A 12,754-nucleotide genomic window follows, 5' to 3' on the forward strand; every position below is an offset into this window, starting at 1 on the left:
ACTCCACTTCTCCTCCTCTCTTCCTCCTTCTCTGTCCGTGCGACATCCTATCTTTTTGTATACACACAAACACAAGCCCTTTATTTGATGTGCGTAAAGTGGCACAATCTTTAATAATCTAATAATAATCTCTCAATCCTTTTGAGCAAAAAAACCCATATCAGTAAAAGCGGCTAAAATTACTATGCACACAGACCGTCCTTTCCAGCCATCTGCCTGAGCCCAGGCTGCCTGTCTGCCTTCCTCCCTCTGCCCAGGGCACCTCTCTCCTTCCCTCCCGGGGCCTGGGTCTGGGTCAGACGTGGCTGGGGGTCCGGGCCCTGTGGGCCACCCTGGCCGGTATACAGCCACAACACACCAGCCACAGAGCCTTCTGGATGTCCTGGTTCCTGAAGGCGTAGATCACTGGGTTGATGACTGAGTTGTAGGTGGCGGGCACCAGGGTGGCGTATGTGTAGAGAGGTGGGTACGTGTAGTCGGCGACCAGTGAGTAGACGGTGAAGGGCATCCAGCAGGCGGCAAACGTCCCCAGGATGATGGCCAGCGTGGCCACGCCATTCCTGGTTGTGACGTAGTGGGGCGAGGCGGACAGGAAGTGATGCTGCAAGGCGATCTGGTGGGCGTGGTGCATGACAATCTTACAGATCTGCACGTACAGCTGCAGCATGAGGCCGAACAGCAGGAGGAAGGATACGGACAGCACCGCCACGTTGTTCTTAGTCAGGGGCCGCACCACGCTGCACGTCGACTCCTCTGCCAGGCAGTTCACCCCTGTGACGGGAAGTAGGCCCAGACAGAGAGACAGGCCCCAGAGGAGGACCAGCATGGTGTAGGTGAAGGCGGCGGTGCGCTCTGAGTTGTAGGTCAGAGCGTAGTAGAGTGACAGGTAACGGTCTATGGTGATGGCCAGCAGGCTGAAGACGGAGGCTGAGAAGGAGGCCACCACCAGACCCAAAGTCAGCAGCTGGGCCAAGTCAGACCTCAGCAGGTAGGCCAAGGTGAAGTGGAGCACCAGGCCCAGACCAGCCAGGAGGTCAGCCAGGGCCAGGCTGCCGATCAGCAGGAACATGGGGGCACGCAGAGCCGGGTTCTGCCAGATCACCAGTACCACCAGGGCGTTTTCACAGGCGATGAGGGTCCCTGAGGAGCACAGCAAGATGTCCCAGGGATTGACCAGGAGAGGGGGCAGCGGGGGGAAGGAGTCCATAGGTGGGTAAGTGGCGTTGTCTGTGAATCCGTCTCTGCTGCTGGACCAGACAGTGGGGTCAGAGGTCAGCCAGCTGGGAGTGACTGATGCCTCATAGTCGTTGCTCATTTTGGCCCCTGTCTGGAAACACACGCGCTATTATTATAAGAGATCACACACGCACACGTGAATCCATCCATACACACACACACACACACACACACACACACACACACACACACACACACACACACACACACACACACACACACACACACACACACACACATAAACACACTATGTGAGATCACACACACACTCTTCACTTAAGAAGCCACACAGATATGAGGGAGTGAAGATCATACATTCATAGAGGACTTTAGTATCCTGGAATCCATCTACTCACACAAACATGCACATTCTACTTGTAAAGCCTTATTTATTTGGAAAAAGTATCCAGACCCCTTCCCTTTTTCCATTTTGTTACGTTACAGCCTTATTCTAAAATGAATACAAGTAAATGTTTTCCTCATCAATCTACACACAATTCCCCATAATGACAAAACAAAAACTGTTTGTTATAATGTTTGCAAATCTATCAACAAAAAAAAACATGTAAATATCCTATTTACATAATGTAACGGCTTCCGTCGGTAGAAAGAGAGGAGGACCAAAGCGCAGCGTGGTATGTATCCATATTTATTAGAATACTTCTTCAATACGAACAAAACAATAAACAAACAAAAACCAACGAAGCTACAGTCCTGAACTAGAGAACATAAAACAGATGAACGCACGAACAGGAACAATCACCCACAAACAAATAGTGAAAACAGGCTACCTTAATATGGTTCCCAATCAGAGACAACGTAAAACACCTGCCTCTGATTGAGAACCATATCAGGCCAATTGACAACCTAAACATAGAAACACATAACATAGACTACACCCACCCAGCTCACGTCCTGACCAACTAAACAAAGACTAAACAAAGGAAATAAGGTCAGGAACGTGACACATAAGTATTCAGACCAATTTCTATGAGACTCAAAATTGATCTCAGGTGCATCCTGTTTCCATTGATCATCCTTGAGATGTTTCTACAACTTGATTAGAGTCCACCTGTGGTAAATTGATTGGACATGATTTGGAAAGGCTCACATCTGTCTATACAAGGTCCAACAGTTGACAGTGGATGTCACAGCAAACACCAAGCCATGAGGTCGAAGGAACTGTCCGTAGAGCTCCGGGACAGGATTGTGTCGAGGCACAGATCTGGGGAAGGGTACCAAAATATTTCTGCAGCATTGAAGTTCCCCAAGAACTCAATGGCCTCCATCATTCTAAAATGGAAGAAGTTTTGTACCACCAAGACTCTTCCTAGAGCTGGTTGCCCGGCTGAACTGAGCAATTGGGGGAGAAGGACCTTTGTCAGGGAGGTGACCAAGAACCCGATGGTCACTCTGGCAGAGCTCCAGAGTTCATCTGTGGAGATGGGAGAACCTTCCAGAAGGATAACCATCTCTGCAGCACTCCACCAATCAGGCCTTTATGGTAGAGTGGCCAGACGGAAGCCACTCCTCAGTAAAAGGCACATGATAGCCCTCTTGGAGTTTGCCAAAAGGTACCTAAAGACTCTCAGACCATGAGAAACAAGATTCTCTGGTCTGATGAAACCAAGATTGAACTCTTTGGCCTGAATGCCAAGTGTCACGTCTGGAGGAAACCTGGCACCATCCCTACAGTGAAGGATGGTGGTGGCAGCATCATGCTGTGGGGATGTTTTTCAGTGGCAGGGAGTCAGGATCGAGGGAAAGATGAACGGAGCAAAGTACAGTGAGACCCTTGATGAAAACCTGCTCCAGAGTTCTCAGGACCTCAGACTGGGGCGACGGTTCACCTTCCAACAGGACAACGACCCTAAGCACACAGCCAAGACAATGCAGGAGTGACTTCGGGACAAGTCTCTGAATGTTCTTGAGTGGCCTAGCCAGAGCACGGACTTGAACCTGATCGCACATCTCTGGAAAGACCTGAAAATAGCTGTGCAGCAACGCTCCCAATCCAACCTGACAGAGCTTGAGAGGATCTCCAGAGAAGACTGGGAGAAACTCCCCAAATACAGGTGTTCCAAGCTTGTACCGTCATACCCAAGAAGACTCCAGGCAGTAATCATTGCCAAAGGTTCTTCAACAAAATACTGAATAGTTATGTAAATATGATACATTTGCAAACATTTCTAAAAAACATTTTTTGCTTTGTCATTATGGGGTGTTGTGTGTAGATTCGTGAGGAATAGTTTTTATTTAAGCCATTTTAGAATAAGGCTGTAATATAACAAAATGTGAAAAAAGTAAAGGGGTCTGAATACTTTCCGAATGCACTGTAAAAAACATGTCAAATGTATTGTGTCCTATCTGACACAAATTGAAACAACAACACACACTATAACTTGCTGTTGTGGTATGGAGTAGCCTTGTGGTGCTTACCAATAGGCTCCATATAAAGTCTAATTAAAAACTGTCAAAAATTATCAGTAAATGTATAATAAGTTAATAATAGGCCTAAATATGAAAATACAAACCATGTAATAGGAAGCCCAAAAGACATGCATCTTTACACTATGCACACATGCAGTATATACAGGGATGTTATTGATAAGCCTGTCTTCACCCAAACCTCTGATTGCCTGCACTCTTAGAAAAAAAAGTTCCAAAAGGATTCCTTGGCTGTCCCCATAGGAGAACTATTTTGGGTTCCATGTAGAACCCTCTGTGGAAAGAACCAACATGGGTTCTCCTATGGGACAGCCTAAGAACCGTTTTAGGTTCTAGATAGCACCTTTTTTCTAACAGTGTGGGGACTGATAGGCCTATCAATAACATTCCAGGTGTTGGCCGAAAATCTGGCCCCTGCCAGAATCCCCCCCTTCTAATTTCCTTAATTTTGTGGCTAGAGTCAGGCGCGGGCGCTGAATGGGGGGGTTCGCCCGGGGCGTCATACAAACTAGAACCGCCACATACACTTGAAACAAATAGCCAAACCGAAAACTGCAGACAAAAATGCTTTCTGCTACTAAGATCAGTGAAATGTAGGCTAAACTGACAAAGGAGTGAAGAGCAGAAATCGCAACTAGCAAGCAAGTCGCATCAATGAAGAACGCGAGGGGGGGGTGATTCTGGCAGGGGGGAGAATTTCAGCACAACAACGGTACCGGTTATAACTCACACCACCAAGTGTCTGTTTTGCAATAACGCAAAACAGACGCTTTCCGAATCCTGGTCCTTTGTAGCCCTCTCATACCTTCTCATTAGTCTCACCATTAATGTTTTATCATCTATGGTTCTTCCAAATGCACTGCCAGGTTGCAGTAACAATAGCCCGCTCGTCCATTCATTCATCCATTCATCTACCGCTATCCACAGCCTACCTAGACTCTGATGTTCGGTCTAGGCAAAAGTGCGTCCTTGCTGTATTTCCATGATACGCAATTGATAACGTTGGCGGCAGGTGCGGCGCCTAGATCAGATGGAGATGCAGCAGTAGCATCGGGGGATGGGTCTTTGCTGCTCTGAGTCCCAAACGGGCCAGACTCCGAGACGGGTCCTGTTTGTTCAATAGGCTACCCCCTACCGGAAGAAGAGGCAGCAACAGCTCAATACCAGGACTTATCCGTATGTCTGCACACACTGCTCAAGGACAGAGACAGATAGGAGTGTGGTGCGCAACTCTCTGCGTGTGTTCGTGAATGGCGTACCGGACACCCCTGTGGGTCATCGGTCTATTAAAACAAATATATATATATTATAATAAATACTTTTGACAGTAACCCTCCAAAAAAGTATTCATAAACCTTTTTAATATCTATATGTAGCCTACTATGAAGCTAAGTATTTGTTTCTTGAGCTTCAATAATGTGACTGATCAAAGTGCCTTAAGCTTTGAAAAACATACAGGCCTAATTGAACTGATTGAAGGTAAGGGGACATCCGTAAACAAATGCTGTAGTCAAGGCTACACTGGCGCCAGTGCAATAAGTGGAGTTTATGTGTTCAATGCGCATTTCAGACTGAGAGCATAATGTTTCGTTCTAAGGGAGTTCTTTATGAGTTTAGTTTAGAAAATGATCTCTCCGGAGAAGCGACAGTTAGCGAGATGGTTAAAAACAGCTTGATTGCCGTAGCAACATCAAAAACAGGGCAGAAGAGAGTGGTGATTCAAATACAGCAGATCTGTAACATCTTTAATAGAGCCTCGCATTCTCCTCAACAACACCTGTTTCAACACGGTACAGAAATCTATTCATTGTAGGCATATATGAAGTTCTGGGACAGGTCGTCTGTATACTGGACAGCCAATAAATTGGAAGATGCAAATATCAACAGTCCCTTATCTCTGATATATCTAGTCATGCATCATTCAAGACTACGTTTAAATTGTGTGCTGCTTAATGCACATATAATTCACAAATGAATGTCTCAGGAGGATTTAAGAAGACCAGGGGAGTATCTCAAGTTAGATTTAATTTAATTTACCTTGATTGCAGCCCATTTGTGTAGTTCAACAATAAATAGTGGCTAAATGTATGACTACGTTTTCCTCATTGTTAGACTATTTTATGTATAATTTGTATAAAACATTTATAAATAGCAGCTTAATATCGGCTAAATACTGTATAGTTATAGATAGTAGTAATGAAACAATCCATACTACGCTAGTGTTTTGAGGGTGGACTGTAGTATTTGGCATTAATAGACGGGTTTTTGCTAATCAACTTTCTATCCAAGCTGGGAGAAGGCGCAAGGATGGCTCATGTCTTATAGGTTCAGATAGGCTATACAGGACAGTTGAATAATTAGTATGCTTTGGATCGAACATTTATTTTCCAATATGGAATGTTTGAACTTCCAACTTTAAAGATGAACTATGCTAAAAAAAAAGAGTTTGCCTATTTTCAGTTTATATGACAAAACAAGCAAGTTTCGTGTAGATGTAACGGATGTGAAATGGCTAGCTAGTTAGCGGGTACGCGCTAGTAGCGTTTCAATCAGTTACGTCACTTGCTCTGAAACCTAGATGTAGTGTTACCCCTTGCTCTGCAAGGGCCGTGGCCTTTGTGGAGCGATGGGTAGCGATGCTCCGTGGGCGACCGTTGTTGATGTGTGCAGAGGGTCCCTGGTTCGCGCCCGTGTCGGGGCGAGGGGACGGTTTAAAGTTATACTGTTACATTGATGCTGTTGACCCGGATCACTGGTTGCTGCGGAAAAGGAAGAGGTTGAAAGGGGGGTGAGTGTAACGGATGTGAAATGGCTAGTTAGCGGGTACGCGCTAGTAGCGTTTCAATCAGTTACGTCACTTAGCTCTGAAACCTAGATGTAGTGTTGCCCCTTGCTCTGCCTGGGCCGCGGCTTTTGTGGAGCGATGGGTAACGACGCTTCGTGGGTGTCAGTTGTTGATGTGTGCAGAGGGTCCCTGGTTCGCGCCCGTGTCGGGGCGAGGGGACGGTTTAAAGTTATACTGTTACATAGAGAATCGTTGTACCATCTAAACCGCTGTGAAATATATTTTCCAAAACCAAAATTGTATTTCAGATGTTTCGAAGCTGGTGTACAAAACCGAAAGTAAAAGATGCAAAAGTAACTTAAGCACGGGAAGCATAGAAATAGCGCATATAGACCAGATAACCTAGTGGTTAGAGCCTTTGGGCTAGTTACTGAACGGTTGCTGGATCGAATCTCCGAGCTGACGAGGTAAAAATCTTTCGTTTTGCCGCTGAGCAAGGAAGTTAACCCGCTGTTCCCCGTGCGCCGAAGAAGTGGGTGTCGATTATGGCAGCCCCCGCACCTCTCTTATTCAGAGGGTTGGGTTAAATGCGGAAGACACATGTCAGTTGAATGCATTCAGTTGTACAACTGACTAGATATCCCCATTTCGAGATCTACTGCTTCTTAGACTTGCTTTCAATGAGAATTACATATCTATAATTCACATTTCTATGTGAATTTGGTTGGTTGCCCAAAAAGTTGCATATTGCAGCTTTAATTACTGAACAATTAATTACATTTTTGCCACCAGCCAGCAGTCTAAATAATAAATAATTAAGTGCAAGGACGGGTTATGGTTGGTTACCTTGGTGTGGTATCACCATTTCCATTTCCTACAGATGTGTGAGACAGGGTTGGGGTTAATTCTGACTTGGGCTGCAAATTGCTCTTTAATTCCAATTCAATTTAATTTTAATTGGCCACACCCCAAAGTAAAAATAATTTTAATTGAAATTGAATGAAAGGAAGTCGAATTTAATTAAATTAATTTAAATTAAAATGGATTATTCACCATAGTAATGTTTATTTTGACATCATGTAGCCTATGGTTACCAATACCATTTAGCATAAGGTTGAAACATTACATTTTTTAAAGTCATTAGTGGTCACATTCTAAGATCATGTTGGGGGTTGTCTATAATTATATATTTTAAATATCCGAAAAAAATAGATTTCCCAGAATGCATTAGATCAAACACAGCAGTATGGAAGGGAACACTAACATCTCATGACAAGGAAAAAAACGTATTTGAATTATAATCAAGATAGTGTGCTATTTTAAATGGTATGTGTATTCATTGCATTAATAGTGACATCTTTTTGATAAGATTTGTCAAATGAGACTTTCATGTTTCACATCTCAGTTGAATTGGTTTGAATTAAATTCTACTTCCTACAATTCAAATTGAATGCATTTTAATGTGGCCAGTGAAACTTTGCAACTTGAAAGTCCAATATCTTGAAAATGTAACTGCTAACATGCAAAACATTTTGGGACCATATCAAAAGTGGACTAATGAAAATACCAACATATATATTTTTTTTTTAGATTTTCCCTTTAATTTGTTTTCTTCAGTTCTATAATGATGGCATGTAGTTTTGATGTGGAGCGCTTCTCTCCACTTCCTAGCCCCCCGTGGATTGCTATTCTGGGCATGTCTACTCTAACTACAATCTGTGTCAGCCACCACCACCTCCCAATTCTCATCCCACTATTCCAAACCACTCTCAGTTTCTCTGTGCTTGAGGGCCTTCGCTTTCAATCTTCCATTAATGAAAGGAAATACATTTGCAATATATTCCCATTGAGTAATACACTCAGATCAGAGATAAAGTATTTATTCAGATGTCTCTGTAGGTGGCTAGTCTCCTACAATGAGCTGCCCTAGCATAATCTAGCCCTGTTGTTGTTGTTAAGGCAACAGTGGGTGGGCTAGGCTGCAGCATCATGACTGGAGGTGTGAATGGTTTAAAAATAGACTGCTATTGTGCTGTTGCAGTATGAACCTGTAGTGACCAGGTACAACCACTGAGGGGCAGTGCTGAGTATAAATGAGTCATCAGTGTGCACCAGGAACCCGTTTGCCTCACACACACACACTATTTATTAGCTTTTATTAATTTTTCTTTAAAACAGAAAATGAACATTTCACAATGACCATTTCTCAAGCAAACCCTCACATAAACCTTTACAACACCTACAAAAAGGTATCAAAAGTGCACCATAGTGTCAATACATGTTCTTCTCAAGGTCTTACGTCCCCCCCCCCTATGATAATATCATCTTATTCTTCTCATAATATTTATACAAATACCACATTTTGTACACGGTAGAAATACACGACCAAAACGTCCCACACTTGGAACACTCGCCTCCACCCTCCTAACTTCATGCAGTAAACTGGTCTACTCTGACTGGGCCCCAGCCAGGCAACAAAGCAGTGTTACAGTCTGAGGGAGTGTGCAGACGCCTGGTCGATATTACAACACATGAATCATTAAATACCCACTCACCCCAACCAAACACTCATGCTATAACTAACGCCTCATTCCCAAAACCTCTGTACAACCCTCATTAAACACCTTTCGAACTAACAAAACTTTGATACAACATCCACTGATCCTTTGACAAAACTCTCCCCTGTAGCTGCATCTCCAGCCTAAGTGACAGGGTTTTTGGGGAGGTAGGACGGGGGGGCTAGGACAGGGGAACTGACTCTGAGGTTGAGCTGCAGTAGATCCATATACACAGGTTTGAATGACACCTGTGCAGGTGTGTGTGACCCCACTGAGGGTATACACTAGTATGGTCCATTATTCCCACTGCTGAGGCACTGGGCTTTTCTCCTCTGCTCCAATGGGAGGCGCTGTCCTCTCCAGGGCCAGTCAGTCTCTGGACTGGTAGAAGAGGATGTAGCCTGACTCAGAGTTCTTGGAGATCTCAGAGGTGAGGCCATAGAACTCCTCTATGGCCTGGGCGTCTATCTTCTGCAGAGGGAAGGAGAGACAACATGGATCAGTGGGGTCGCACAAAACACAAGGGCGCACACATGTATGTTCTCCTGCACGCACAGACACACACGACTAGCTTACCTCTACAATGTCGTCATCAAACAGCAGCCAGAAGTCATGACTCTTCACAATGGCGATGTAGTGTCCTCGGTTTGGGCCACTGAAAACAAGACAATGCAGTCATGGACACACTCACACTCTTTATGGTCAGTTTGGATACTTTAAGACAACCTTGTAGACACAATACTGACCTCCCACAATGCACCACGACAGCGACCAGGTCGTAGAGTCTCTCAGGATTGGTTGCGTCTCCTGAGGTGTTGAAGAGGCGGAGCTCCAGAGGGAAGACGACACGATAGGACAGCTTGGTGTAACGCTGCAGCTGCTCCATGTACTTAAACCTCTTCAGGTGTAGAGCCAGGATCATAGGCAGCTTCTTCACACGCATCCTGGGGGCACACACACAATACCTTATAGTAGCAATAAAAACTTAGCAAAGAATACTTTTATGTCCACAACACTGCCAACACTGACCTTTTGTGTGCCTCCTGTTTGCTTCTACATTCTTCACAGTAGTACTTATACTCACTGCAGAGAGTCTCTGTGTTACTAAACCCCCTGGAGGGAGCGAAGGAGAGAGAGATCATGGTACTTGGAGTCACATGGAGAAAGAAGCAATACACAGGTCAGTCAGTATGTAATGTTTTATTGTAGTTAGGTGTTGTAGATGTTACCTGAGACAGTGTGTGATGGAGGTGTTCTGTTCCACGTCCACTGACAGGTCCAGGAAGTCTTCGTCTTTGCTGCTGATCTGTAGGGAGAAAACAACAACAACCTGTGATGACTAGAGCCAGATAAAAACATCAGTCTATCTTCATGCCAACAGAACTTGAGCCTGCCTTCTCTCTACAGCGTATCACAGACAAGTATTGCATCCTGCTGACCACAACAACAACAGGGACGTCACTAGTTGACATGGGGAGTCAGACTCAGACGGTAGGTACCGTTTCGCAGGTGAGGCAGCGGGTCTCGTTGGTGAGGGTTCCCTGGAAGATCTCATGGACCCAGGTGGAGGGGGGCGGGGTGTTGCTGTTGTGGTTCTGGGAGTCGAGCGAGCCATTGGCTAGACGGCCGTTGGTCTTGTCCTGCTTCCTCTCCTCCTGCAGCAGGTCAGCAATGGTGTTGAGCAGGTAGTTCAGGAACTCATGGGCATCCTGTTGCATGTAGTTGTCGAACAGCTCTGCAGGGGTAGAGGAGAGGGGGAGGGAACAGGGGAGTGTGTCAACCTCATCCCTCTTACTCCTGCCGTAAAAATGTCCACACCCACAACATTTTCAACCATCCACTTCTTCCTCTATTCCCCCCCTTCCTGAACTGCAATCATACTACCTCCCGCTCACCATTCTCCTTGCGTAGGCGCGTGATGAACTTCTTGGGTGGTATGACTCCCACCTTCCTCTTCTGGTTGGCGATACTGTGGAACAGGTCGGCCAGGCAGGTCAGCAGGTTCTCCTTGCGTCGGGGCTGGCTGCGGTAGGCCAGGATCTTCTCCCGGAATGGACGGCAGAAGTACAGAGCCTGCAGCACCGAGTTACAGTAGCAGGTGTTCCCAAACTGCATAGAGGGGGAAATACATGAGGAATACAGAGAGTGAGGCTGAGAGCTGGATGCACACCGATTTTAACCATCTATATGCAGAAGGCACATGTGATCTGTAACACAGATTATGCAGACATGTGCATGTGAACTACGGCACTCTCACTTACGTTGACCAAGCCGAAGTAGTGCTCGTTGACAGGGAACTGCTCTGAGCCAATCTCTTTCTCCAGAGCGGAGGCATTGGCGCCCTGGATCACAGAAACAAAGTGCTGATATTTTTTAGCATAGGTCTATATGAGTGTGTATCAATGCTATTTCATATCCAATGCCAATGGCCATTCTTTGATAATGGAACATGACTGACATAAGCGGCTGTGCAAATGCACTGCAAACAGGATTTCCTGAGTAGACCTACATGGCCGGAGGTTGGTTATGAACACAAAACAAAAACCCAATGCATTATCCAAATTAATGACCACTAAGGGGTTAGCTATCTTTGCAAGACACGGAACAACATGTCGGTCTTGTCATGCAATCTAACGCGCAGCTGATCATGTGTTCCAGAAACAGCTCAAAGTGGCTTGGTTTTCAGGACGATAACTCACTGTATCATCCATCAGTCACAACATTGTATCACCGTAGTTAACTAAAACTAGCTATCTGGAAAAGTTTGCTACCTAAATTATCATTGACATCCAGGAAAAGTACAGGTGTGAGCAAATGCATTTTACAATTGTGACCATAAACTTTGTTAGATTTGACAATGAACTATGGTGGTTGTCTCCAAATGCCTTGACACCCACACTGTTTTACTACAAAATGAATGTGTAAGCTAAACGCGGTAACTACAGCGGTGCTGAAGCCGCAGAACTATGCGGTGCGGTCAGTAGGTCACATTGTGGGCGGATATGAGCACAGCATTTGATTTGTTGTTTTCGCTAATTAAATGTAAGATCATACATAAACAGCTAATATATAACAATGTAGACCTACGCTACGATATTAACGTAGCTATCTTAGATAGCTAGGCTAACTAAAGAACGTGAAACGAAAACAAGATTGTCGTGTCAGTGAAGCTACTTAGCTAACGTTAGCTAGCTAAGAAAAGTGACTGGGTAGCAACGGGAAAGTAGAAGATTTTAACCATCTTCCCTGCCACGCAATATGAAAACAACACAACCGCGGTTGTCATGACATCCTCACATCACTTTACATTTGTGTAGTAGATGCCATTTACTCACCATGGTACAAAAAGAGGCAAATTTGGAAACTGTCATTAGGATTTCCATTCGCCCAGCGCCATCTTCCACCCAATCACCGCGCGGACGCGAGGAGGACCCTCATGAGGGCCCACTGCTGGACTGGCGATGCGAGCTCCGCTTGGTCTTAGCGCCGTGCTAAAAAAGATCCTTCCGATGTCCATGTTCTGTGGCGTACATAATATGAAACGCACACATATGCCCACACGTGCAATTCTGGACACAGCTGTGTAGAGATTGACGACTGTAATCAATGTCAAACCAGAGTCAAGCTCACTGAATCTTTGATCAGGCTAACGTTAAGTTATGAAAACGAAAGTCCAATTTACTTGTGTAGCTAGCTACAGTATATAACTAGCTATATAGCTAGCAAT

General features: G+C 45.0%; 2 protein-coding genes across 2 annotated transcripts; both read right to left on the minus strand.

Moving 5' to 3' along the window:
* Positions 1–259: 259 nt before the first annotated feature.
* Positions 260–1,315, minus strand: LOC120050606 (G-protein coupled receptor 12-like). The gene has a single exon (XM_038997198.1). The coding sequence runs from the start codon at positions 1,313–1,315 to the stop codon at positions 296–298; it is 1,020 nt and encodes a 339-aa protein (XP_038853126.1). The 3' UTR covers positions 260–295.
* Positions 1,316–8,608: 7,293 nt separating this feature from the next.
* LOC120050972 (ubiquitin carboxyl-terminal hydrolase 12) lies at positions 8,609–12,638 on the minus strand. The gene is made up of 9 exons (XM_038997525.1): positions 12,363–12,638; positions 11,289–11,369; positions 10,923–11,136; positions 10,527–10,762; positions 10,257–10,333; positions 10,057–10,140; positions 9,774–9,971; positions 9,604–9,682; positions 8,609–9,498 (listed from the first exon to the last, which is right to left on the minus strand). Exons 1-9 carry the CDS (start codon positions 12,408–12,410, stop codon positions 9,397–9,399), a joined length of 1,119 nt encoding a protein of 372 aa, XP_038853453.1. The 5' UTR covers positions 12,411–12,638; the 3' UTR covers positions 8,609–9,396.
* Between the last annotated feature and the right edge of the window lie 116 nt (positions 12,639–12,754).

Source organism: Salvelinus namaycush, chromosome 7 (assembly GCF_016432855.1).
Source record: "Salvelinus namaycush isolate Seneca chromosome 7, SaNama_1.0, whole genome shotgun sequence".
In the NCBI taxonomy this organism is placed as follows: Eukaryota; Metazoa; Chordata; class Actinopteri; order Salmoniformes; family Salmonidae; genus Salvelinus; species Salvelinus namaycush.

Bases quoted from the DNA above. Each gene is read 5' to 3' on its own strand.
- LOC120050972 (XM_038997525.1), bottom strand. From the start codon at position 12,410: ATGGAAATCCTAATGACAGTTTCCAAATTTGCCTCTTTTTGTACCATG. The intron at 11,370-12,362 runs GTGAGTAAATGG...TCTGTGATCCAG, and splicing joins TTGCCTCTTTTTGTACCATG to GGCGCCAATGCCTCCGCTCT. The intron at 10,334-10,526 runs GTACCTACCGTC...TTCTCCCTACAG, and splicing joins GCTGCCTCACCTGCGAAACG to ATCAGCAGCAAAGACGAAGA.
- LOC120050606 (XM_038997198.1), bottom strand. From the start codon at position 1,315: ATGAGCAACGACTATGAGGCATCAGTCACTCCCAGCTGGCTGACCTCT.